Raw genomic sequence first — 24,299 nt, forward strand, 5'->3', positions numbered from 1 at the left:
AAAATAAAGAATAAATAAAGATACAAGTTGGTTTTGGGCAGAAAGTAGAACATAGGGAGAACGCTACTGAAACCCAAGTGACCATAATACCATTTGTATTTTACAAAGAGGTCAAACCCCCCCTTTCCCTTTTCCATGAGCTTTGAATGAGTGTTGCATGTCTTTACTACGACACAAACCATTCTTTCCAATTACAGGTTTATATTTGCTTTTTTATTTGCTCAGGTTAGCAGAAATTATAATGGGTAACAAGCAAAATATAATTTGTAGGTGGGAAACAATGCATTCAGTGTGAGAAGCAGGAGGAAGAGGTTAGCGACTGTCCTTGTGCAAACAATATGAGAACAATGCAGGTTTTTTGAGTGTGTTTTTGTATGCTTAGTATAAGCAAAACTCTGTCCAAAAAGTTTATAAAAATACAGTGTACCATATCAATAAAGTTTACATTACCTTTACTTAAGTAAATCAGTGAAAGATGAATCCCGATTGATCAGTGTACCTAGCCGCACACCGTATAATTCAATCTGATTGTAAAACCTCAATACGATTCTGTTTACATATAATTCCAAAACTAAGGGCACTAGCATGCAAATATAGCTTTCATCTTGGGATATTTATTTTACAATGTTAGAACATCTGGCTATCAGCATTGTAGTTTATCCTAAATTTCTCTATTAGAGATGAGGTGAGGCTGGTTTTGTGCAGGCCACAAGCGTATGTGAACCTAAACACATAAACAGCATAAATCATTATGTATGGGGGAATTTTTTTATAGTGTAAAGTGTCTTGTTGTTTGTACCCTTCCTATCCTATCCACATATAACCAGTGGTCTTTGCTTTTCTCCCATGTGGAACTAACCTTTCTGAGCCCCAAACAGCCTGTGCTGGGTGGTAAGTTTTTGTGCTTGTGCAGCCAAATTGATAGTATAGGACCAGCTTTTCTGTTATCATTTATGAGTCCTGTCTTTTTGGTTGACAGTATCATCCAACTTTCTGCAGCTTCAGCCTTTCATAATATAGACCACAGGAAAACAATGCTTGAACGCAGTGTATACTAATGGGGAGCATAGTTTCCTAAATCACATTACCGTAATGTCAGCTCACGTTTCTTTGGAATTTAATGCATCAACAAAGCTCATACAGGTTAGCAGGCCAGATACCTACACACAGACAGCTTTGTCAACTATCAGACCATTGGCATTTTCCAAGTTATCATCTGAAATGACCAACAAGTTAACCTGGAAAAGGTAGAATTGGTAAAAGCTAATAAATCTATAAATATTTGGTATATGTTCACATTAACAAGACTTTAAAGGGAGTTATTATGTCACTTGTGACAAGTGTAAGGGACTCATGTCAACTGAGGATTGTAGGTTAAACTTGACCTTTGCCATATGTTAAATACGTGGCAAAGACAAGCCATGAAAAGAGAGATGCATGAAAGATGGCAGATTGCTACATAGTACTATCATAAGTGATGGGTTCTTAAATACCATTAAAGAAGTGATATTGGGTAAATAAAAAAGGATCTTTCTGTGGCAAAAAAGGACTCAGCAAAAATTGAAGTATTCCCCTCTTTGCAGTTTCATATAATCAATGCACTTATCAGTAAAAACAGCAGTCTGCTACTTAAATGAAGCCAGGAATTTGCCCCAGGTAAATTTTTAAAAGAAGTTTTTATTTGTATTTTTCACATCCTTACATGTTTTCACAAAATATATTAAACAGGAACCTCCCCAACCCACATCATGGAACACTGTACATTGCCTAAAATAATAGGAATAAAAAAACACAATCACAATCAATATTAGAGTCTCACGCCAGCAGAAGGGCCGGCGCCAACTCAGAAAACATGGATCACAGTGGAACTGGCCCACTGTAACGGGGGCATGTAATCCATTATGTATCAGGCCAATAATGAGGGCAATTTGCTCTTAAGATTTAAAAGGTCACGAGGGGTAGAAGATGCCTTGACATGCTTGGACAGTTTCAACAGAAAAAATGTAACTAGTGGGAATGACAGAAAACAGAGATCAAATCTGAAAAACTTAAAAGCAAGCCTACCAACCTTTTAGTAACTGAAAGTACACCTGTTTTGATACAAACAATAAGACTCTTGGAAATTACTACATTGAATATGCTTAGTTTCTTGGTCAGATCAGAATGCCATGGCAATTTTTGTTTAATTCAAAACTATCATGACTATGTCAGAAATTTGAGCATTGCCTCTGCTTGCTTTCTTATGTCTGGGAGTGCCAATAATTGATATTATGTAGATAATATGTAGATTTCTGCTTACTTCCTGACATTAATACCCCACACATCACTAAACCAGAACAAGGATGTAGATAGGAAAGTCTGAAGTCCTTATCTGCATACTTGTTTTTGATCAGTGACTCCTATTAGGGACAGCATTTTAGGAGAGTTCAGTAGTGGCAGCCTTACAAGATAGGCTTCCTTTAAATACTAATCATCAAAGTACACCCCAGTATTACTCAAATAATGGTCCTCAATGCACTCCTCTGAAACCTGCTCATATGTCACTAAAGGCTTGACCTCTCCAAGATGAAAGCAAAGCTCCCCCTGAGCTAAGTACACTGCCTCAATGTCATTGGAGAGTAAACTCCGACAAAATTAGGAGAACTAGAAGAGCTTAGCTTGAAAAGCAAGGTGGTGAAAATAAAATCTGTTTTGGAGGTACACACATTTAAAATGGGCATCAAAATAAAAAATTGTAATAAATTTGGTAGGGGCTTTATCAGAAAGCTGCAGCAGAAATTTAGTCGACTGGGCTTTGACAATATCCCGAAAACAAAAACAATTTTAGCAGCTTCTAACCAAGACTCCTTGCAAAGGTATTTTGCATGGTTTACATTTGCACTAGGTCTGATTATTACCTTACTATATTGTCCTAGGCTAGATGTAGGAACATAAATCCTGAAGAAAATAGACCCGATTTAAAAGAAGGGATGAAAAAAGGTTTATATGGCCCTGTAAGTGGAGCTGGAGTGGACTATTAGTGGTAAAGGTGTCCTAACATAATAGATGGTACAAGGCAATGTTCCTGATCAACATAACGGGCTTTCAGGTACACCTTGCTTTTCATATCAATCTTTACAATTCATTGAGCCTCGAAGATTAGCTTTTTCACTTGTTTGGCCAGTTGATCTCCTTATTAGAAGCCTACTTTAAATTAAATTAAGACTCGCTTAGTAGGAAAAGCCCAACGCTATGACATCTAACTATGGCCTTAAATATGCTACCTTCATGGGTAACCTGTGAGCCTGTTGGTTTTTCTGTACCAGTTCTCATGGACTTTCAAAACAGCCACATAGAAAACACCAAATTTAATTAACTCAACCACAAGTCTTAAGATGGGAGGCCATATTAGTATACATAATAATTAAAGGAGCAAAACCCAAAAATCTTTGAAACCAGTAATTACTTTTTTCTAGTGGGTTATTATTAAATGTTCCCTGTATAACAAGCTACACAAATTAAACTGTAGTCTATATGAATATTTTTCTCTACAGCACTCCCTCTGGACAGGCAAATGGTAGGTCAGTGTAACTGCGTCAAAGTGAGCAAAGTCATGACCACAGTAACAAAGTAAAACCAAAGTTCAGAGGTGTGCAGAGTAGGGGCTTTTTTCAGAGTAATAAAGGAAATAGTATGCACCCCTTTGGTGCTTCACAGAGATTGTTTTTCTTTCCCATAATATTTTAAATTAGATTTGAAGCCAACCTGTCACCTACACATAAAAAAATCACTATTTCAACCAAAGAATGTAGCATACAGTGCCATATTCCTGTTACTCTGTGATAAAAGAGGTGTTCACTACCACTACACCTAGACTCCCCCTCCATTTCTAACATTATAGTGACAGTCTCTTTGCCATTTGACACTTCCTTGTACCATGCAGAACCCCATGGTTCCAGACTCCGATTCTTAAATCACTACGGTACACATAAATAGACAGGTATAGAGACAGGTATAGCTGCTCTATTGCATGTGTATTCATTTTAAGAATAAATTTATCCTGACATGGTAGCTTGATATACTTGGCCTAAATACACCAAAGCAACCAGATTCACTTTTTAATTTTAGCAATTTTGCATTGGAAAATGACAAGTGGTCACAAACCTATGCTGTATTCTTGATGGAGAATATAGCCACCTAAGACAGGAGAAATGCACTGAAAATAAAAATTGATCTTTCATGAAGCTATCTGAACCGGGTGTCTGGTCTTTGAGAAGCAGCACATATAGTATAGGGATAATATATATATATAAATTCGGGTCAAAACAAGATTTGGTTGAGATCTGTCACAAAGTTGGGCATTGATATGAAAAGATGGACAGTTACATTTTTTTCATTCCTAGTCAGCATACTACTTGCTGGGCAATGGTGTTACTTTCAGGTTTATCAAAAAGTTTTCAATTAAAATTTGTGGAAGAGTGCTTTGTTTCAGTACAGATCCTGTTTTAAAAGGCAACTGTACAATTTGTATCCTCCCCCCAAGCCTAACCTATTTGGGCCCTTCGGTGGTAGGTAGGTTCATTTATAATTTTTTTTTTGTTGTTGCTACCATGCAAGTCTTTTAGGGTTCTGTGTGAGAAGGAATTTTAGGAGACTCCTGTTTATAAGCTCAGACTGCCTATCTTTTGCTTATATTTAGAACAATTTGCTGAATAAATGTTATCCAGCCAAAAAAACAAAAAATTAATTGTGGTCTATAGGAGAGTGGGCAAGTCCAATGGATTGATAAAGCGGCAATTATATAACCATCCTTAGATAGTGGCAATATTGTCAGGTAGAGTCTTGTATCCCCACTTGGCTCATCTTTTTCTTCAGCCTGACCAGGCCAAACTCAGTATTAAACTCCGGCACTGCAGCCCTTGGCAACCCCAGGCACCTCAAAAGGCAGAGAAAAAAAATAAAAAAGGAAGCCAACCGAGTGCGACCCACATATTGCACAGTCTTTAATTTTCTGCAGGACTTTAAAATCAGAAGGAAGAGGGGAAGAGGAATGGCTGATAATGATGTCAGAGGCAATGATGATGATAATGATGATACAAAGTGCCGGCCTGCGACAGGCATCTGAAAAGGCAAGGGTGAGAGGCTGGGAGTGTGGAGTAAAATAACAGTCAGACACCCCAACGCCACATGTCCGATGGGGAGCAAGAACCCAGTTAAAATTCGTCACTCTCAACCGCGTGCAACTGTGTGTCATCTGCATCTGTCATGCTGCTTTCTTGCGATTCATCCGTCCCCACTTGACAAAAACAAACAAAAAAAAAAAGAAACGTCTGTTAATCATCCTGTGAAAGCTGACCGTGTCAGATGTGAGAAAACTGTCAGTGCGCTCTTACAGAAAGGATATCAGAGCTCTACATGCTTTTCTTCAAATAGCCTGGCTATCAAGATAAAAAACAAAGCATGCTAATTGGCTTTCAGCTTGGCTCCCTCTGCAGGCCGCTGATAACAACTGCTGCAAATAATAGAATAAAGGACCACAATGTCATAATTATCCTTTAGCTTGAAATTTTATTTATTTATACGGCAGAGATGCTATAATTGCTCAAACATTTGCAGCAAACTGGGTCCTAGAAAGTGTGATTTTTTTTCATTTTCAACTAACCAAGCACTGCACAATACAAGATGAAGCATGCAAATCATGAATCTTAATTGCAGTGATTCAGTTTGAGAGATTTGCAGGTCCAGTATTCATAAAAGCTGAATTCCTGGCAAACAGCAAAACACACAATGGAATATGGGGTCTCTTCTTCCCTGCTTTACAACAATCATTTTATCTAAAACTGCCCTAATACATTTTTGAAATCCTCTGCACAGCAGCACTAAAAGGTAAAGTGAGGGGCAGCATTAAGAACCAGCGCTCTCGCTACCATAAACACACCCCGTCTCCAGTAAATTGCAGCTTCTTAGTGGATGGGTTGTCTCACCTGTTTCATAAGGATAGCCCTCGCTGATTTGTTCTTCTTGAGTCACAGCTTCCTCATCATCTGGTAGGTAGCGCTTGTCTATGGCCTCCTTGATCTGGTTGTTGGCTCCTTTGGGATCCAGGTCCATAGCCCAGGAAAAGTTCATCAGAGCCAGATGTGTCTGACCCAGTTTCTTGTACACCTTACAGCAACAAGAAAAAGCAATAAATTATGTTAACAGATGACTAAATAATAAGTCAAAACCGGGTTAGAACAAAATGCATTCGCACACAATAAAAAATGTATGAAGAGCAACATATTTATGAAAAAGGACAGAAAATTTAAGGTAGGGATAGGGCATCATAATATCTAAGATGAAAGTGATGTAGGGTGGATCTAGACAGGTATAGATATAGTTGTTGAAGGGTAGTATTAGTGCAGGGGTAGGTTTAAAATAAAGAGCTCGGGAGTCACCAAACTGTAACAAAACAATACTGTTACATGAACTATTGTGCATGCTTGTATACCCTCTTTATACTATCCCAAGACATCTGTGCTTCAAAGTAGGTTTTCATGAACTCAGAGAACACAAATGACCAAGACACACTAACACCAATGCGTTTTGGTTGTACCAAAATGCACACCATCTGAAGGGCAATGGGACTGTTATATGTCAGTTGTGAGAGTAGTGAAAAGGCTGAAAATTAGATGTTTGGGGTTTTTTTTGGTCCTACTTCTTTGCAATCGATCAATTAATATTTTTTAAGATTCTGCTATGGGCCTTTTTATTCAGCATTAACTTTCATTACTGAAGGTAGCAAAGTAATATGTATATTGATTTTTTATTTGTTTTTTTTTTTTTGCAGGCATGTTTGGTGTGGTTTGGTCTGCACGCTCTGGTCATGTTTGCTGATCTAGTTTAGCACAACCTAAATAATAATAGTCACAACCTGCGATAATACTAGATTTTTAAAATGTGTTGGACTTTGCAACCAAAAGATGTGCAAGTGTAAATATCTGTATATAATCTTTACACTTGCACCGATGTAGAGGTATCACATGATGTTGTTTATAAATTTGCTCTGCCAGATCACTAAACGATTGACCAGTAACAAGGTTACTGAGGACCCTGCATGGGAGCAACACCTAATCGTCTAACCTGTGCATAAAACAGAACAGGCTGCTAGACAGTATAGTGCTCATTTCTTCTTACCATCATCTGAAGTGATCACCAACTATTATTAAGCCTCTGTAGAAGACATTACTTCACTATGGAGTCACAGACTAAACCAAAATTTTGTTGTAGCTCATACCTAAATTCATAAATGTGAGCAGGCACTGTGGGCAAAGTGCAGTAAAGAACAAGATCGTTAGGTCTGATAATCAACACATGATTGGCTTCTGTGGGTTTTTGCACTTTAAATGACTAATTCAATAGAATTGAGATACAGTAGTAATGATATAGATTCAGGACTGTCCAGAATACTATAACTGCACATAAAAGTTGAAGTACACACTTACCTTTCCTATCAAAAAGTACACTAGAGATTCTTTAGGGACAATCTGTTTTAACTCCTCCAACTCCTGCAGTGCAGACTAGAAGAAGAAATAACCACGTTACATATTTAACAATATAAACACCAGGTACATTTCCGACCATAAAAAAAAAAAAAAAAAAAAAAAAAACATATTAGTACCATACCTTATATTTTTCATTGGCAAACAAGATGGAGGCTCGATGGAACTTGCATAGCGGATTTTTAGGGTCAATGGAAATAGCCTTGTTCAAAGTATCCAAAGCCTTGTCTGATTTTTTAAGTGCGTGCTGAACCTAATAAATAAAAAGTATCCACACAGTTAAAAGCAATTTTCAGGGGAACACTTTAGCGTTGTGTTATATTTATTATATATATTATAAATAAAATCAAACATAAGTAACTATTTTTAAACAATATGTAAAAACAAAAGAAAAGTTATCAGCTTTGTTACATTTATGTCTAGGCTATGGTATTTATATAAATTGCAAAAGCCTGCAAAAAACAAACAAACAAAAAAATCAACATACATATTACTTTGCTACTTTAATGAAAGTTAATGTTGAATAAAAGGGCCCATGGCAGAATCTTAAAAAATATTAATTGATCGATTGCAAAGAAGTAGGACCAAACAACCCCAAATGCCCATTTAGATTATTGTTGTTATTCCACCCCGCTTTAATTCCATTTTAATCTTAACCTTCAGAAAACTGTATTAAAACCATCAATTTATTGTTTAGTTTAAACTTTACAATAGACCAAATTCTGATGTATGATTAAATTCTTAAAAGGTGGAAATTTTCCATGGCTTAAAAGTTGTTAAAATGTAGGATACTCATCTAAAAACCACATCTAGGATATTTCTTAAATAAAAAAAAAAAAAAAACATTATAAGAAGTCCATAATCTGTAGCATTCAACCTCTTATGGCAAGGAGCTGAAACAAGGATTCAGCTTACTGTGGGCGGAAGCAGCTTTAAACTGTGTTTAATATTGTAAAACATGATATAAATACATTGAAAACACGAGAAGACACACAAACTTACCACTCCTATGTGGCACAGCAATACTGAACTTTGAGGGTTAATATCTAGTGCTTTTTGGAAATGCATCTCTGCAAGGCTGAACTTCTCCTGCTTGTAATAGATCATTCCAAGACCATACCTAAGGCATGAGCAGGATAAAGATTACAATGTTAAAATGCAATATAATAAAATATAATAACTTGTTTGGTATCCTTTAATAAACACAAAACTCAGTGTATGTATATGTATATATATATATATATATATATATATATATATATATATATATATATATATATATATAAATAAAAGTACATTAACATACAGATATACAGCTAGGTACAGCAGTGTCTAGGCACACTTGCATACCAGTAATGCACTGCTACATTTTTGGGGGAACACTAGATCTTCCCTTTTTTTTCTTTACTTCAGTTCCAGTTTAAAAGATGTGACTTACCATGCATTGTAGTGTCTAGGGTTGACACGGATGGCGTTACGGAAACAAGCAAGGGCTTTATCTAGCTCCTCTGTTAGAACAAATTCATGACCAAGGAGAGTAAAGGCATACGCATACCCGGGATCCACCTGAATAGCACGCTGGAAGAACTTAATGGCAATGTCATGTTCTCTTTGCAGACTAAAGCAGTTTCCAGCAGCACACCAAGCCTGAAATTACACAAAAATATAAATTACTTTCTAAACCCGCAAAAATTTCTTCCTTAACTTTTTTTTTCTATTTAGATACTTTTACAATGCCTTCAGCACCTTCTCCAAATATATATGCGCACATATTCACATATGCCAGTGCATTGGTGAGGGAACAGAAGTGTAAAATACTATGAACTTCTCTTGTTTTCTCGGTGTTGGTCTGTTGAAGCCCATCACAGATAGAGGTCTTATACTCAGGGAACTATAACACAGACCTCTTAGAGAAGCCAGCCTATTGAGAATTACTGCTTCAGTATGCTTTGCTCTCTGGCAGCAATGTATGCTGGAACATTAAAATTCAGCTCCTGCTGGAGCAGCACTTCAGCCCTCTAACAAATCCTGTACCTCTGGGGAGTTTTTGTCCATATCAGTTAGATCCTTTGAGAGTACTGAAAGGGCGACATCCTTCTGCAGATGCCAGAGTGTGGTTGAGTAAATCTCCATGCCTTCTACTCTATAACTTTCAATCCTTCGCACCTCTGAGAACACGCGTTCTGCCTACAAAAAGAAAAAAAAAAAGTGGGACATTTAATTACAATGACACATGGAAAGCCATTAGACCAAACAAAATTTGAGGCAGCAACATTGAAATATAAAACTAAGCAAGGTAATAGGTGTGAGGGTAGAAGGAAACAAGTGCAACTGCAATTTATGCATAGTGGACATCTAGCATCAGGCTGGAAAACCTATGTTATGAAGTACAAGTGAACATTAGTAAAATTTCAACATACTTATTTCCAAAAATAATGAAAGGGTATTGATCACTTACTTGTAAATACTCTGCCATCTCAAAATAAGCTCTGCCAATCTGACACAGAACCCAACCAGTGTTGTAGTGATGAGAGGGAAGGTGGCTTAGGATATTGATGGCCTCCTTACAATTATAGGAACACAAGGCCAAATACCCCTTTCCCATATCCCGCAACAGGCTCATTAAACCTTCTGTGGAAAGAAAAAAAAAAAAAAAGCAAAAATGTTTATCTTCAAACAAATATATCTTACTTGAAAATCAGCAGAATTATTTGCATTTCGTAAAGTATAAACCAAGTGTACCAGATAACTGAATTTCACATCACTTTCTCCCTAGATCAGATTATGCTGTATACTTACCGACTAACAAAATAACCATTTTAGAAAAGGCCCAGAAATAATTTTAGCGCCATTTTAGCATGCGTGAACATTGTCTATTTCTGCTCTATAAAAAAATTACAACAACAAAAAAGAACATATTACCTGCTGCTGCTTTCTGTATTGACAGGGCCTGGATTTGAGGCCCCACACTGGAGATCTTTCCCTCTGAGATAATGGAGGAATCTAGCTTGCTAATTTCTAAACTCTCATTGAGGTTTGCTTGCGTAACTCCACCTTTGTTGGTTTTGCTTTTGGTTTTCCGATTTGGGATTTTAGGAGGAAATTTCATTTTCAACTTTTTACTGTTCTCCTGGAATAGTAGCAAAGCATACAAGATATCAGTTTATGCAAAGGTTTAAAAGTAATTCATGTTGTAGTGAAATATTTAAAAGGGGTCATTTAACAAATTGGACAAATTGGTACAGGGCAGACACCAGTGGGTGGAATATCAATCAAACATTTCTGCACCAGAGTCATACAGCAAAAGAAGACCAGGGGAAAGGTCTCCAAAATCTTCATAAATAACTTAATGATTCTGACCATCAGGGTCCCCCCCCCCCCCAAATGGATGTGACATCTTCAACTGAAGATATTCTTGAGAAGCCCAAATGCCAGTTTAGTTTTCCAAGCAGTGTTTGTTTGTCTTACCTTGGTGGTAGAGCTGTCACTTGTGAAGAGACGGGAACTGCGTCGTGGTAAAGCATTTGGAGGGGCAGCTATTGTTGGGCTCAGTACTTGAGGCGTAGTACTGGAAAGAAAAATAAACTTATGGCAAGGTTTTTACCTAAATGGTATAATACATCAATGGCACTGTTTAACTAATCTAGTAGAGATTGGTTAGGACTATTGTCAGATTGTCAAAGCTGTGACCTTGTTAGAAGGATTTCCCTGAACTTACTTCTTTGATTCTGGGTGACCCAGTAAACACGTACTAACTGCCATGCACCTTTTATACTACATGTTACATACAAGAAGACAAACCTTAAAAATGGCTCCATGCTGTTTTTATAAAACGTAAGAAAACAATTAAAGAGACAGAGCTAAATTTATTGGTTGCAGATTACTTGACTTTCTTTAAACTACCACTTATATATGCGGTTAATAATACTAATTCACCTGCTTGCATAAAACAAAGGTCAATTGTGCAAAAACAGCAGCAGCCATATCCCAGCTGCTCAGAAAAAGTGGTACTCTGGTAATGACCCTATGCTTGCCTGCAGAAGTATTCCTTCACTGTCTCTCACATGCAAAAAGACAGAAATACCAATGTCAGTACTAAAAGTATTCCCACAGCTACCAGATTTAACCCCATCTGGAAGTTTAAATTGAATATATATAAATATATATATATATATATACACATACACACACACACACACATACATACACAGAAAACTATGTACAGCACCTGGCCCTTCCCACAGCTAATGAACTGCCTGCACTGCATAGCACAAAGACGTAATGATCATGTTACTGGGTCTAAAATAAGATGTGATGAAAAATTAAACTTCAGATTTTATGCTGAACATATTCTAGTTTTTCTGCATATTTCTATAAATGTTTAACAGAAAAAAAAGAGTTATTGATTAATACCACCAAGTTGAATTAAATAAAGAAAACTGGATTGTCTTTGTAAAATTACATTTTACATAGCATGTTCCAAGTTCAGAAACTTAAAAGGCAGAATGCATGCCAACAGAAAAAGGATGCCTTATATATTATGTCATATATATATATATATATATATATATATATATATATATATATATATATATATATATGAGAACCAGTTTCTAAAGCTCAAAACATCTTTAAACTGGAAAAAAAAAGAAAACACCAGGTTGTATTTCCATTCGTCAAAAGAGCCATTTAATGTCACCATCAAACCCAAAGTGGCTTTTTGTTGTAGCTCTAAACCAGTGGTCGCCAACCTTTTTGGACCAGCGAACTACTAAGTTTACCAGCTCCCGACTGCACATGAGCAGGGTGTCACTACAAGGGTGAAGAAACTTCCCCCTTAGGGACGCCATGATGCCAGAACCCACCCACTCTAGAGACACAGCCCACCCACTAAGCCTGGGATTTGGACGGAGGACATGGCCTGCGGCTCTGACCGGTGTGTACCCCCAAAGCGAGATCCTTCTCCTGACCACCAAAATTTTCCGCAGACCACTGGTTGGCGATCGTTGCTCTAAACTACATAGCGCATACGTGGTGCAGCTTGGAGCTCGGCATCGCCACACACAAATCCAGCCGCTTGGCATCAAATAAACAGGCCTGGTCTAGAAATGTATGTGGTATACAGGTATGAAGGCTAAAAGTGGTTAAATAAATGCTGCACTCTAAAATCTATATATAATTTTTTTTTAAGGCTTTACTGCATCTCTATATTAAATGACAGAAGCATTGTGATTTGATAGGGGGGAAAAAAACCCTTCTGGCATCTACAAATCTGGTGCGACCCCTCTAAAATGGGGAAATGCTAGGCTCTGATCATATCTATTGTGTAGAGGCTTCCCCTAAACAAAGTACCAATGTTGATATTATTTTAATATACCTGGTCTGAGGTCCAGAACCCTGAGTCTGTAGCAGCACTGGGGTCACATCCCGGCTGTTGCCACTCTGTGAGAACACTGATTTTGTTCCTGCTTGGCTGATTCTGGCCACAGACTAGACGGAAAACAATGAAGGGTCCCAGTGAGTATGGCTCATAATATGTAACACAGAAATTTTTGGTGGAATTACAAACCTTCTTAGCAGGTGCACCAGAAGATGGCACATCAAGGACACAGGAGGAGTTGTATGTCTGTAAGTACGACCCATCTCCTGGGCTGGGTGTTTCTAGTGGCAAAATACCAAAACTGGCAGAAAATATAAAAAAAGTTATTATTAACTAGTCAACTCCTCCAAAAATTTACCTTTACAGCTGTAATAAATACCCTTTTATACCTAACCAATCCTAAAAATAGCACACCTCCACCAGAATACACTTATATATAAGATATTACTTATTAGGTAGTCTGAGAATTTACTTTCAGGAAAAAATCCTATGCAATGTGCTATTTCAAAACTAGGATCATCTTACCTGGGTGTGAGCGGGCTCAGTGCTGCTGGACCTCCCAATAGACTTCGCCCACTTTTTGGTTTGTTCTGAATTTGTTTAGACAATATAGAAGAACCAGTACCCAGAGGCAAAGCATCAGGAGAAATTACTGCTGGGTCTATGTAGGACATGGAGGAGTCTGTGTTCATGGAGTACTTTATATTAGAGGATTCCAGGTTCAATCTGTTTAATTCCTGGCAAAAAAAAAAAATTGTTAAAAGTCATTCTCTGGCTCTCAGGAGCAGCAAAAAGCTTCACCCTGCTGGTGGTGAGATCCAAGAGGATGCAACTGCAACTCCAGTGTATACACTTATCACTCTTGACTGTAGAAGCAATGCTGCACATGTCGACAGCACTTTTTTGTTTTTAAGAAATGGTTATAACTTCTCCCAACCATTTATTATTGCAGAGGACCATCCAGAAATAACCACAATTTATACTGTAGAATGCTATTGATATCAGCATTCTAAGAAATATAACTTCATGTCACTGGCCTACTTACTATAGTGTCTTGGGGAGTCTCCATTAATACTGTGTCAGGTTGCCGGTGAGATACGACATTGTGATTGTTCACCATTACTGTGCAAGAGTTATTCAGGCAGCTACTGAAGTTCTGGAGGGAGGTCAGTTTAAAGGTCTGCTCAGGGTCTGGCTTTTCACCTACATCAAGAAAAAATAAACAGATACCATAAGGAATTTGAGAAGTCACAGCTGAAAATATACCGTCACATGCATTGAAAAGCACCCAATAGACAAGACATTTCAATTTTTGTTTTGGTTAGAGCAGCATTAGTTTTAACCAACTGGGAGAGTAACATCTTTAGCATTAGTTCTGGTGAGCACTGTCCCTGGGAAATAAATAATCCAATATTTTTACAATTGTCATTCAAACAAAAGAGGAATATAGAATATAGAAATAGAAAATAGGAGGTGTGTACTTCCTCCCTGACTCTCTCTGCAGTCAATACAACCTGATTCCCGCCTTACAGGTCTATTTCAAAATACAAATAAAGGGGACAGCTGCTTTTGTTTGCAGCCTGATCAATGCTTGCTGCAATTTCTCAGAATAATATTTGTAAAATTTCATATTTACCAAATTAGGACAGTGATATGATAATAATATATATATATACACACACACACACACACACACACACACACACACACAAAACAAGGAAATATATTACACACAGTATGACCCCTTCATTCAAATCTTTAAGTTTGTGATTAAGCCTTACCTATTTCACATAATGATTCAAATGGGGACCATAGAAAGGGATTTAGACTAAGGCTCTTTTGGTAACATTCTGATGCTTTGGCCAAACGATCCGTTTTGCTGGAGAAAAAAAAAAAAAAAAGAAAGGACATCAAATTAATTGATGCAGTGTTTGTGGTACCTTTAGGCATGTGCAAAACATCTGAGGTTGGGTAGATCTACCATGGTTCAGGTTCCTACAAACAACATTGGTGCCGTTAAAAAAAAAAAACAATCCCCTTATAATACTTATTAACATTTACTTTGCACCACTTAAGGAAAATCAAAGAAGTCCTCTAACTGACCCAATTATACACCTTGGCTTTATGGCTCTTTCCCGCTGCTCCTTCCACTATTGCAAACGCCACATTGTTTCCAATTTACAGTACAGAGCATGTGAATCCAAGAGTTATTTCTTCAAGTGTCAGAATTTTACAATCAACTGCTTATCTGAATAGGAAAGCCTGAAGGAAGCCACAATATAAGAATGTCCAAGCTTACCAATATACATGGCCGAGCAGCGACAGCGTAAAGCAGGCCGAGTCTCCGAACTCTGTAACTATCTCCTCCTGGCTCTTTTGTTTATTCAGCACACCGCCTGACAGGATCTGTTCACCCTCTGCCAGCCTGCAAGGGAAGAGGCGACAAAAATTAAAAAGCAAATAAAACGAGTGAACCCAAGGGGATACTCCAGAGAGTGAGAGAGGGAATAAAGATGGACAGAAAATAAGCTAAAGCAGAGACATAAGAGTATGTACAGTGGAGAAAACTGTTTATATAAAAAACAAAAATAAGATTATATTCCTATTATGATCAGCTAACTTAATGGGTATGTTCTGGAAATTAGTAGGTCTACAAACAAATGGATTTTGAGTTCTCATTTGGAGCTTCTAGCTTTTCTCATTTGGAAGTGCTGGTAACGGAGGATTTTTTTTTGCTGAAGGCTGAACATACACATTTTTCATGGCTCATGACCCCCATTACCAGCAAAACATACTCTTCACATAAACTTTCCCTCGCTCCCCGTTCAAAAACTCCAAGTTGCTGCAGATGCAAAGGGTTGATAACACACCTCAGCATTGGACCAAGAACCAGCTCCATTTTATGCTTTATCCATACACAAAATTAATTTACAGGTTGCTGTGCTATAAATGGCTAAAATTACCAGAGGAGTATGTGCTGGGGAGGAAGAAAATCATAAAAGTAAATCTCATGCTTTCTTTTGCCAAGTAAAGCACAAGTTTGGTATAAAAGCAACATAGTACAAATACACTTGTAGCAACATCCACATGGCAGGGTGGGAAGTGGGTACTCAAAACCCTTTTAATTTTTTTTTTTAAATCTGGATAAAGAAGCCAAAACTTATCTAGGAAGATGATTAACAAAAATAAAAAGATCTCAGTTGAGAAGAGAATTATACTTACTTGCTAAGGTCCACACAGCATTTAGCAAGAAGATATTTACATTGTGGGGTGGCACAGCTGTGGGTTTTCAGGAGCCGGTATGCCTTGTAAGCTTTTCCTGAGCGGTAATAACATGTAGCTAGTAGAAACAATGCTTCTTCTGAATGTACTGTAAGAATATATATAAAATATTATCAATTTCCACATCTGAAGCTTTACCCCTCTCAACAGCAGGGACCATGCAAAAAAAGGCATTAGTCATTTGTCAGTAACTCTTCAACGTTTCTTATAATCATCCTACAGACAGACAAGTGTGCAGGCATGGCCTAACAACCCTAAGAGAGAAAGCAAAATCAAGATGTTTGTAATTATTCAAGTTAGACAGTACCTTAATATTTTGAGGGTATAGCTGAGTTTCAAAGCTGTACCCCTCTACGTGACATTTTACCCTTAGGAGAGGTGCTATGCAAAGTAACATACATTTAGGTAAATTTCCATAGTCTAAGACATTATAGGGGTAACAGTGCTGATTTGCAGGCATATTTTCTAAATCCTTGTATCCTTTTTGCAAAAATGTTAGTTAGGAAAAACTTTGCATTTGACAGATACATTAAAGTGGGTGAGGCTCAATTAGAACATGGCCAGAAGTTGAGGCCCACCGTACAACCTGGACCTGAGCTCTAAGAGGCATTTAGAGGGATCATTAGGTGGGATCAGTCTGAAAAGTAACAGGTGATTAACAAGTGACAGCAGGAACTTCCTCATCGCTCAATTTTAAGCCAAGTCAGGTTCCTTAAATAACTGAATCAAAGTATGAAGACAGTCAGACTATTACTGTTGGAAGGTGAGAATCCTAAATGTCAACGTATCTATTCATAACTTACTAGTTGTCAGTAACAAGCTGTGGTTATGCAGTTATATAGTCCAATAGCATAAGAGCTTCTCGAGACAGCAGTAATGAGATTGGACAGCATTAAAAAATTGATAAAGCTCAGCTTGTTGCATCAGGAATAGATACACTCATTAACTTTTCCACTTGATTACTAGCATGTGACAGTCTTCAAGAATTAAGATCACATACCTTCTGCATAAAGTCTTTCTGCCAAGAATACGGCATCTCGGTATGCGTAGTGATTCAGTGCTTGCCATATAGCAGCCTGGAGAAATTAAAAATCAATTTAGTTATTGCAAGAAAATCCAGATGGTCAAACACAGAGAGAGTTCAGAACTTCTCCATTCAGTGGTTATTAGTAACCCTTGATATAGCTTCAAATAGCCTCCTGGAACCTCTTCAGACATCCACAGAGGTTAACATTTTTTATAAACATTAAGTGAAGCAGACCAGTTTGAAATGCATAAATACATAATATTGCTTATAAAGTAAACCATTTTTCTGAACCTAAAGTCCAACTGCACATTCCAAAAAATAAAATAAAAAAAAGGCAACCGTTCAGTGATGTAAAAGTAATAACATGGTGTAAGTCTGTTGCCGGAAAAGTGCTGCAGAGCCAGGCTCCCTACAAGTCTCATTTTACTGGTCCTACATTCCCACGTTGAATCAGAGCTAGCGCCATTCAATCAGCAAAGCTCAGGCTTCCTGCCGATTGGATAGCTCAAAATCCGATTTTGAAGCAGCGCAAAACAGTTGTCACTGGAGGAAATCTTTTGTGATGGTCTCTGGCGACAATCTAGCAGGTGTCCCACTATGTCATTTAGAAATTCACCCTTTGTATTACTAAACATGGAACGAAGACTAATACAATCAACATGGAGGGGTGCCTCTTGCTTATCTCTCGTCTCACTTCTTCCACCCCCTTACCTGTATAAAACACAACTTACTGTCTGTACAGCAATGACTTGTAACAGGTTCTCATAAATAAACACTAATAATAATAAAAGCATAAAAAAAGCACAGAGAAGACTCAAAATGAAGAAGCATGAATTAATCAGAATTTAGATTACAGTAAGCTAACATCAAATAACTAATATTAGCCTTTGGGGTAATACTAATACCCACCCGGGTAAAGTTAGATGGGGTATGTAACCAGTTAAAGTAAAGCCTGACTCTAGCCCAGCCTTTCTGGAACTCTAACATGAGGGAACCCTTGAAATAACTTTTAGAACTTCTTGGTATATTTACTACATCCACAGCTCACAGTACATTAGTGTGGTGGTCAGTAGACAGAATGTCTGTTACATTGCTGGCCAGTGGGAAGAATGTCACACTTACAGATAGCCAAACTGTCATTAGTACCCATTTCTCAAGGAACCCCTAGCAACCTGTGGAGGAACCCTAGGGTTCTACGGAGACATGGCTGAGAAATACTGCTCCAGCCTCTTCTAGTCAGTTTCCATTATGTATTGCCACTGCCCCTCTTCCAGGCATTATCGTGCTCACTGCTGGTCCTGCCCCACATATCATAACATAGAAATGCCTGCCCAAATTCCAGCATCAGGGAGCATAGTAACTAACTGATGTAGTGTGACTATGAATTAAGGCAGGCCTTACATCATTTCCTAAATTATTCCTGAATTATTATATCCTGCATGAACTAGACCTTTACGTTACATGATTGGCCTGATGTGCATACAAATGACCATCATTAGATTTTATTTATTCATCGACTACGTCAAAACGATCCAATCTCACCAGGATCAGAACTTGTAAATAATGCTAGTCTTAATTTGCTACAAATCAAATTAACAATTTACAGCTACTATGAAACCAAAAACAGGTTGAGATGTGTTACAAAGGGACCAAACATAAACATGGTCAATGTTGCTTCAACATTAGGTTAAAAACATAGCAAAAAATACTTTGTCTATAGATGCTTCAGTAAATAATTCAGTAATGTAAATATTGGGTAAACCTGGTATTACCTAAAATTATTCCGCTGCTGGCCCTCTTATAAAAGGCAGCTGCAGTTGTTTAGTGATGCCAATCGATGCACTAATTAGGACTGCAGTGCAAATGTCTCCGAAAACACAGTACGACACCAAAGCCTAGTTACCGGTATATAACCTACCCAATTTTGATGTGCTTTTTGCAAAGACTTAATAAAAGTCATACAAGAATAGGAATTCAAATGGTCCATCCTCATTGGCAGTTCTAGCCAAACAAGGTGGGTCTGCCCCCTACAAATGTCAATGTAACAACCAAGAATGCAACTTGTTGTTTAGCCTATGAGAAATGGTTACACAGAAGAGCCATCTGACATTGGTGGAAATGGCCATATTATTAGTTCTCAGCAGGGATGTGTACAGTCTTGCTTTGCCCAGGACACCTTCTTTAAAATCCATGGCAATCGTGCATGCTGTTTTCTAGGGTAGCAGGGCCTGTGAGCCAAAGACTTTATGCGGCCTTTTCTTTACAATATTTTAGTGCAACTGCTTCCATTTCAAGAAAACATAAGATGTTTTGGGGGGTTGGTTGTGCTTTTATTTAAAATAGAACTAATCTGCAAAAAGAAAAAAGTGTAACCAGGTAGGTCCTTTAATGCAGAAGAGAAAGGCCTTCTGCAATAAAATAACCTTACCTGCCTGATCACAGTTTTTTTAAATACACTTACCTGTCCCTGTTCCATCGCAGGTGCTGCCATCCTGCATTACTTCTCTACCTGCTTTCAGATCTTTCATTCAGTCATAGCAGCCCTGGGGGGGTTCTGGAATACCTCGACCAACCCTGGCATCCATTTTAAAAAAAGGAAGAAAGTGATCAGGCAGGTAAGTATTTATTACAGCGGAGGGGACATTGTCCGTGCTTTTCTGCAATAAAGACCTGCCTTGACTGCAAAGTTTCTAGGTGGAAAGGTGTTCCTCTTGGATGATAAACATTTTTCAAAAAACTACAAAAAACTGGCAGAATATCTATTGATAGGCTGTGGTTATTAAGGTCCATGGACAATAAAATGCAGACAGAAATGTAACTACATCAGTGGCACTTTTATTAGATTTGATAAGGTCCAGCACCTTTACATATTTATTTTGCTCATTCATCATGTTAAACATTACAAACTTTGTGATCAATCATCTCTAGCCATGACGATAATGTACACCATGGAGAAAGTGTTTAGTTGTTTCTAATAAATGATATTCAGGACAGAAAACCTTACAATGTTTTAAAGATGGGGACAAACTTAGCTTGTCTCCTGCTGCTCCTGTTCTTGTCTTCATTCAGTCAATGCATTTGCTAAAGCCTTTGTCCCTATACTCAAAGCTAAACCAACAACCCCATCCCCCCCAAAACCATTGTATATTCAGTTCATTGATGTATTCCCCATCAGCAATTTCAGTGTTTTAATAATTTGAAATTGGTTTCCTTGCTGCATAACGACAAAAGTTTCATCTGTTATCAGTCCAACCACCCATAGCCCATATCACTCCAGTCATTAAGACTAGGCACACACATGCAATTGTTCTCGTCCAAAAATCGGCTCCAATAATCTTACGCGTGTACAGCTCTTGTTGTGCATAGTCCGAACAACCATCTTGGCGGATCCACAGACGATGGACGACGAACAATCAGAACGCAAGTGAAGGGGGGAGAGAGCACAGCGGGGTGCCATTCCATCGTTCTCCCCCTCCCCTCTCCATAGAACAGAACGGTGCTGTATGTACAGAGCTCGTTCATGCATCATGCAGTCACTAGTTGTTGGAATGGATTGTGAAAGATCCTTTCCAATGACAATGATTGCACGAGTGTACATAGCCTAAGTTTTTTCATATCTGGATTCTAAGACAAAAATATCCCTTTTGTGTTTTAGTTGCCAATACCTATAGTTCTCCCATCCCTTCTCCAAAATATATTAGCCCGTCTCCCATCCAATTGCCATGTCAGCCTTTGGTGTCAGCTGTACCAACAAGCAAAATTCCATTGAAGACCCTCATCCATCTCTTCCACCCACCAGCCATCAATCATTCCTCCAGTCCACTTCTACCATCAACCTGGTCCCCTGGCCCTTAACTATAGCCACCAACCTTGGCCTTCTAGCCCTCAACCGTAGTCTTTTTATTCAATTCTGCCACCAACCTAATACTCTGACTCACCTCTTCTATCAACAGCAGCCTTAAAAATATCATCTTCGCCCTCTCGACTACCTTCATTTGTATACTGGGGTTTCTCCTCCATTAACAAACCCAATACAACATCTTCGCTTCTTATCCTTGTCTATCCACAACGTCCAATTTCTTCATTGCCCTTACCTATCCCACGCCAACGCTTCCATTATTGTCTCATACATTTTCGTCCCCATAAAGACTGCAACTATCTGACATGTCTGTAATATTTTGTTGACCAATGACACTCTCCTACCATTTTGGCATGTTGATACTTTCCTAGGAAATGAGACAATCCGGTAGTAACAGCCGTATCGTACAAATGAGTACAAGACAAACCCCATGGCTCTGCACAGAATACTAGTAACACAAAATTCTATCCTAAATCATTTGACAGAACGCACTTCCTGTTCTGTCCAACTTTATAAGAAAATAGGGCTGGACTGAAAGTCAGAGAAGTCTCAAACATGGCCACTGACAAATCAATCTCCAGCTCACACCAGTGTCCACCCTAAAAAGCATGGATAGGCTCATAAAACACAAACCCTTGCATTGCCTAGGCATTCACATCTTAGCAACAAGACGCCTCCTCTGCAAGTACCCAACAAGACCATTGGGTGATCCACCAACCAACAACGACATCTTCCATCAAATCATCATATAAGGTCTAGGACCCCCTAAAAGCATTCGTATATCATACTATTAGGGCGATCATGTACCATCAGGCCATTGGGAGTTTGTGTATATTTCCCCAAAATGTCTGTGCACCCCTCTTGATAACCTGACATGTCGGAGTAAGTGTGTGCTGCATAGAAATCATAGCAAGGATTGGGGGGTGACCCCCCATTTTCTGTCCTATGGGGACCTTTATTTCATAGCTCCCTGTGTTTCCTGTCTGTCTCTTCCTGTCCCCATTTCATTGACCCCCCAGTGCTTGCTGCTGTCATTCTCTTCTCTTGCACAGGGCCCCAGCTTGCTTTAGTCGGCACTGTGCTCATTCCCAGGGCCTGCAGTCACCCCTCGTGTCTCGGCCACCTCTTTCACCGGTCCCCCCTCTCCACACATTGCTAGGCCCAAGGCCTCGAGCTGCATTATGCGGCTATGCCGGGTACCTGGACGGGTTCTTGCAGCACCGTCATTCTCCAACCTCCCTCGTCCGCTCTTGGGACCTCTCTGCCTCTCGGCTGCTCTCGGGACGTCAGACGGGCGGCTCCGGCTCATTTAAACTCACAGCGACCGTTACCGGGGAGGCCGCCGGAGATAGCCGAGTTTTGCCGGACGCTGACGGAGGGGTGGGGGGGTATTTTCGAACTCTGACGGAAAAAGACGAACGCGGCCGGAGATTGCCGAATATATGTGCAGTATCCGGGAAAAGCCGAGTACTGACGGGAAGACACGAAATGCGCCTCTCTGCGTCCGGAAGTAAACCAAGTCCATACGGAGATGCAATAAAAGGCATGTACAGCTCCCTCTAGCGGTCATGTTTTTTAATGACAACATACCAATTTAAAGCGGACCTAAACTACATTTTTACTTTACATAGAAGGTTAGACAATCCTTCTAAATAAAGTTAAAATGTTTTTATATGTTTTTTTTTTAAGTGCAACACCCTTATTTCCAATATAGGATTCAGAACCTCCCCTTTTACGTCGGGGCTACATCACTGGATCTCGCACCTGCAAATGTAGCTCAAAAACCTAAAGAGAAGACAGAAAATGGTGGAGAAAAGTTGTAAATTTCTCTCTAAATATATGGAGATAGGGAATATATAGCTGTCACTGCTCAGCCACTAGAGGCGGCTGCCTCTCATTTAAATCTTGAACCTCTAGGATGAATTTTTTCCTTTGATAGCAACTTTGATACTGATTTTTTTTATATCTAACAACAATCATTACATAGATGTTCCTTGTTCTCTCCCAATACAACCAGCGTTAATTTCATTAGTTTACTTTAATGGTTCTCACAGCCCCTGAGGAAGCCCATAGAGCGAAACGTGTCGTGACTTGAGATGTTTTATGAAAATAGGACATACTTGTCTGCAGAATTTTGAAACCATTACCTTCAAATGTGAATAGGAGAAATTTGTCTAGTAAGACCTATGACCCAACTCATGACTCAAATGTGGTTTAGATAATTATTACCTTTGTTTATATGTCATTTTGTACCATTGAAATATTCATGGGAATGTTGTTAATTTTTATGCACCACTGTAACCAACTGACGTGTTTATATAAAGTTTAATTGGTTTGCCAAAACCCAAAAAACCCTACTACTGATTTCTTAAATTTTATTTTGCTTACCAAGGGGTTGGCTAATTACAATAGTATAGTAGTAGTAAGAACCATACCTAACCTTATCGTACTTCTCTGGGGATAGGCATACTTTATGAAGAATTTGTTGGCTCAATACCATACTTATAAGGGAAAACATAGTGATAGTAAACGTCATCTTCAACAAAACTCACAATTAATTTAAAAACATATTGGACATATTCATTAATTCAGACCTTACCCTGCAGTAATTCCTTAGTTCCTCAATGTCCTCAGTCTTTCAAATAATGGCCACTATCATTTAACCCACTGGTTGTCAGCCCATAATCTGGCCCGGCCCAGTGGGTGGAGACGTGCACAGGGCACAAAGTTCAAGCAACAGCTCGGTCTTCTCCAGAGCCTCTAGAGGTGAGGATGTTGTGCTGCAAGCTGCTACCAGGTTGCGGCCCCCATGCATGCCAAGGCAAGTGACTGCTGACAAGCAGGAACAAAGCATGTTGCCGGAGTGACAGAGAGTGGTCAGACAAGCCACGGTCTGGTCAGACGGCGATCACGAATCATCAGAAGTCAAGCTTGGTACACAAGCAAATCTGGATCAGGAGACACAGACTGGAACAGCGGGAACCTGGCAGCAGAATCAAAAGGAACTCCTTGTCCAGACAATCTGTTGCCAGCCATTTCCTTGTAAAAGGGATGTCATGTGATGATTAGGTGAGCCCCAGAGTCCAAACCCACCAGCAGAGGGAGTGCTGGTGAAGAGACATTTTCAGGTGATGTTCGCATGCCTGCCAGCAGATGGAGTGCTTCTGGTAAAGGAGCAGTTGATAGAAAGTTATATGACCTGGACCAGAAAGTTTGCAGGAACTTAGATCC

The 24,299-nt window shown here is 38.8% G+C and overlaps 1 protein-coding gene across 1 annotated transcript; it reads right to left on the minus strand.

Moving 5' to 3' along the window:
* Nucleotides 1–1,657: 1,657 nt before the first annotated feature.
* CDC27 (cell division cycle 27) lies at nt 1,658–22,517 on the minus strand. Its single transcript, XM_072414565.1, has 19 exons — nt 22,269–22,517; nt 17,183–17,258; nt 16,123–16,270; nt 15,200–15,325; nt 14,682–14,779; nt 13,946–14,103; nt 13,426–13,637; nt 13,090–13,201; nt 12,898–13,010; nt 10,989–11,088; nt 10,443–10,650; nt 9,979–10,151; nt 9,555–9,707; nt 8,959–9,167; nt 8,523–8,640; nt 7,645–7,773; nt 7,464–7,538; nt 5,964–6,144; nt 1,658–5,275 (listed from the first exon to the last, which is right to left on the minus strand). The coding sequence occupies exons 1-19, from the start codon at nt 22,293–22,295 to the stop codon at nt 5,193–5,195; spliced, it is 2,499 nt and encodes an 832-aa protein (XP_072270666.1). The 5' UTR covers nt 22,296–22,517; the 3' UTR covers nt 1,658–5,192.
* Between the last annotated feature and the right edge of the window lie 1,782 nt (nt 22,518–24,299).

Source organism: Pyxicephalus adspersus, chromosome 6 (assembly GCF_032062135.1).
Source record: "Pyxicephalus adspersus chromosome 6, UCB_Pads_2.0, whole genome shotgun sequence".
NCBI lineage: Eukaryota > Metazoa > Chordata > Amphibia > Anura > Pyxicephalidae > Pyxicephalus > Pyxicephalus adspersus.

Excerpts from the sequence above, each read along its gene's own strand:
- CDC27 (XM_072414565.1), bottom strand. The coding sequence starts at position 22,295 with ATGACGGTGCTGCAAGAACCCGTCCAG. Across the intron at positions 7,774-8,522 it reads TGCTGTGCCACATAGGAGTG|GTTCAGCACGCACTTAAAAA; the intron begins GTAAGTTTGTGT and ends TTTATTTATTAG. Across the intron at positions 7,539-7,644 it reads TTGCCAATGAAAAATATAAG|TCTGCACTGCAGGAGTTGGA; the intron begins GTATGGTACTAA and ends TTCTTCTTCTAG.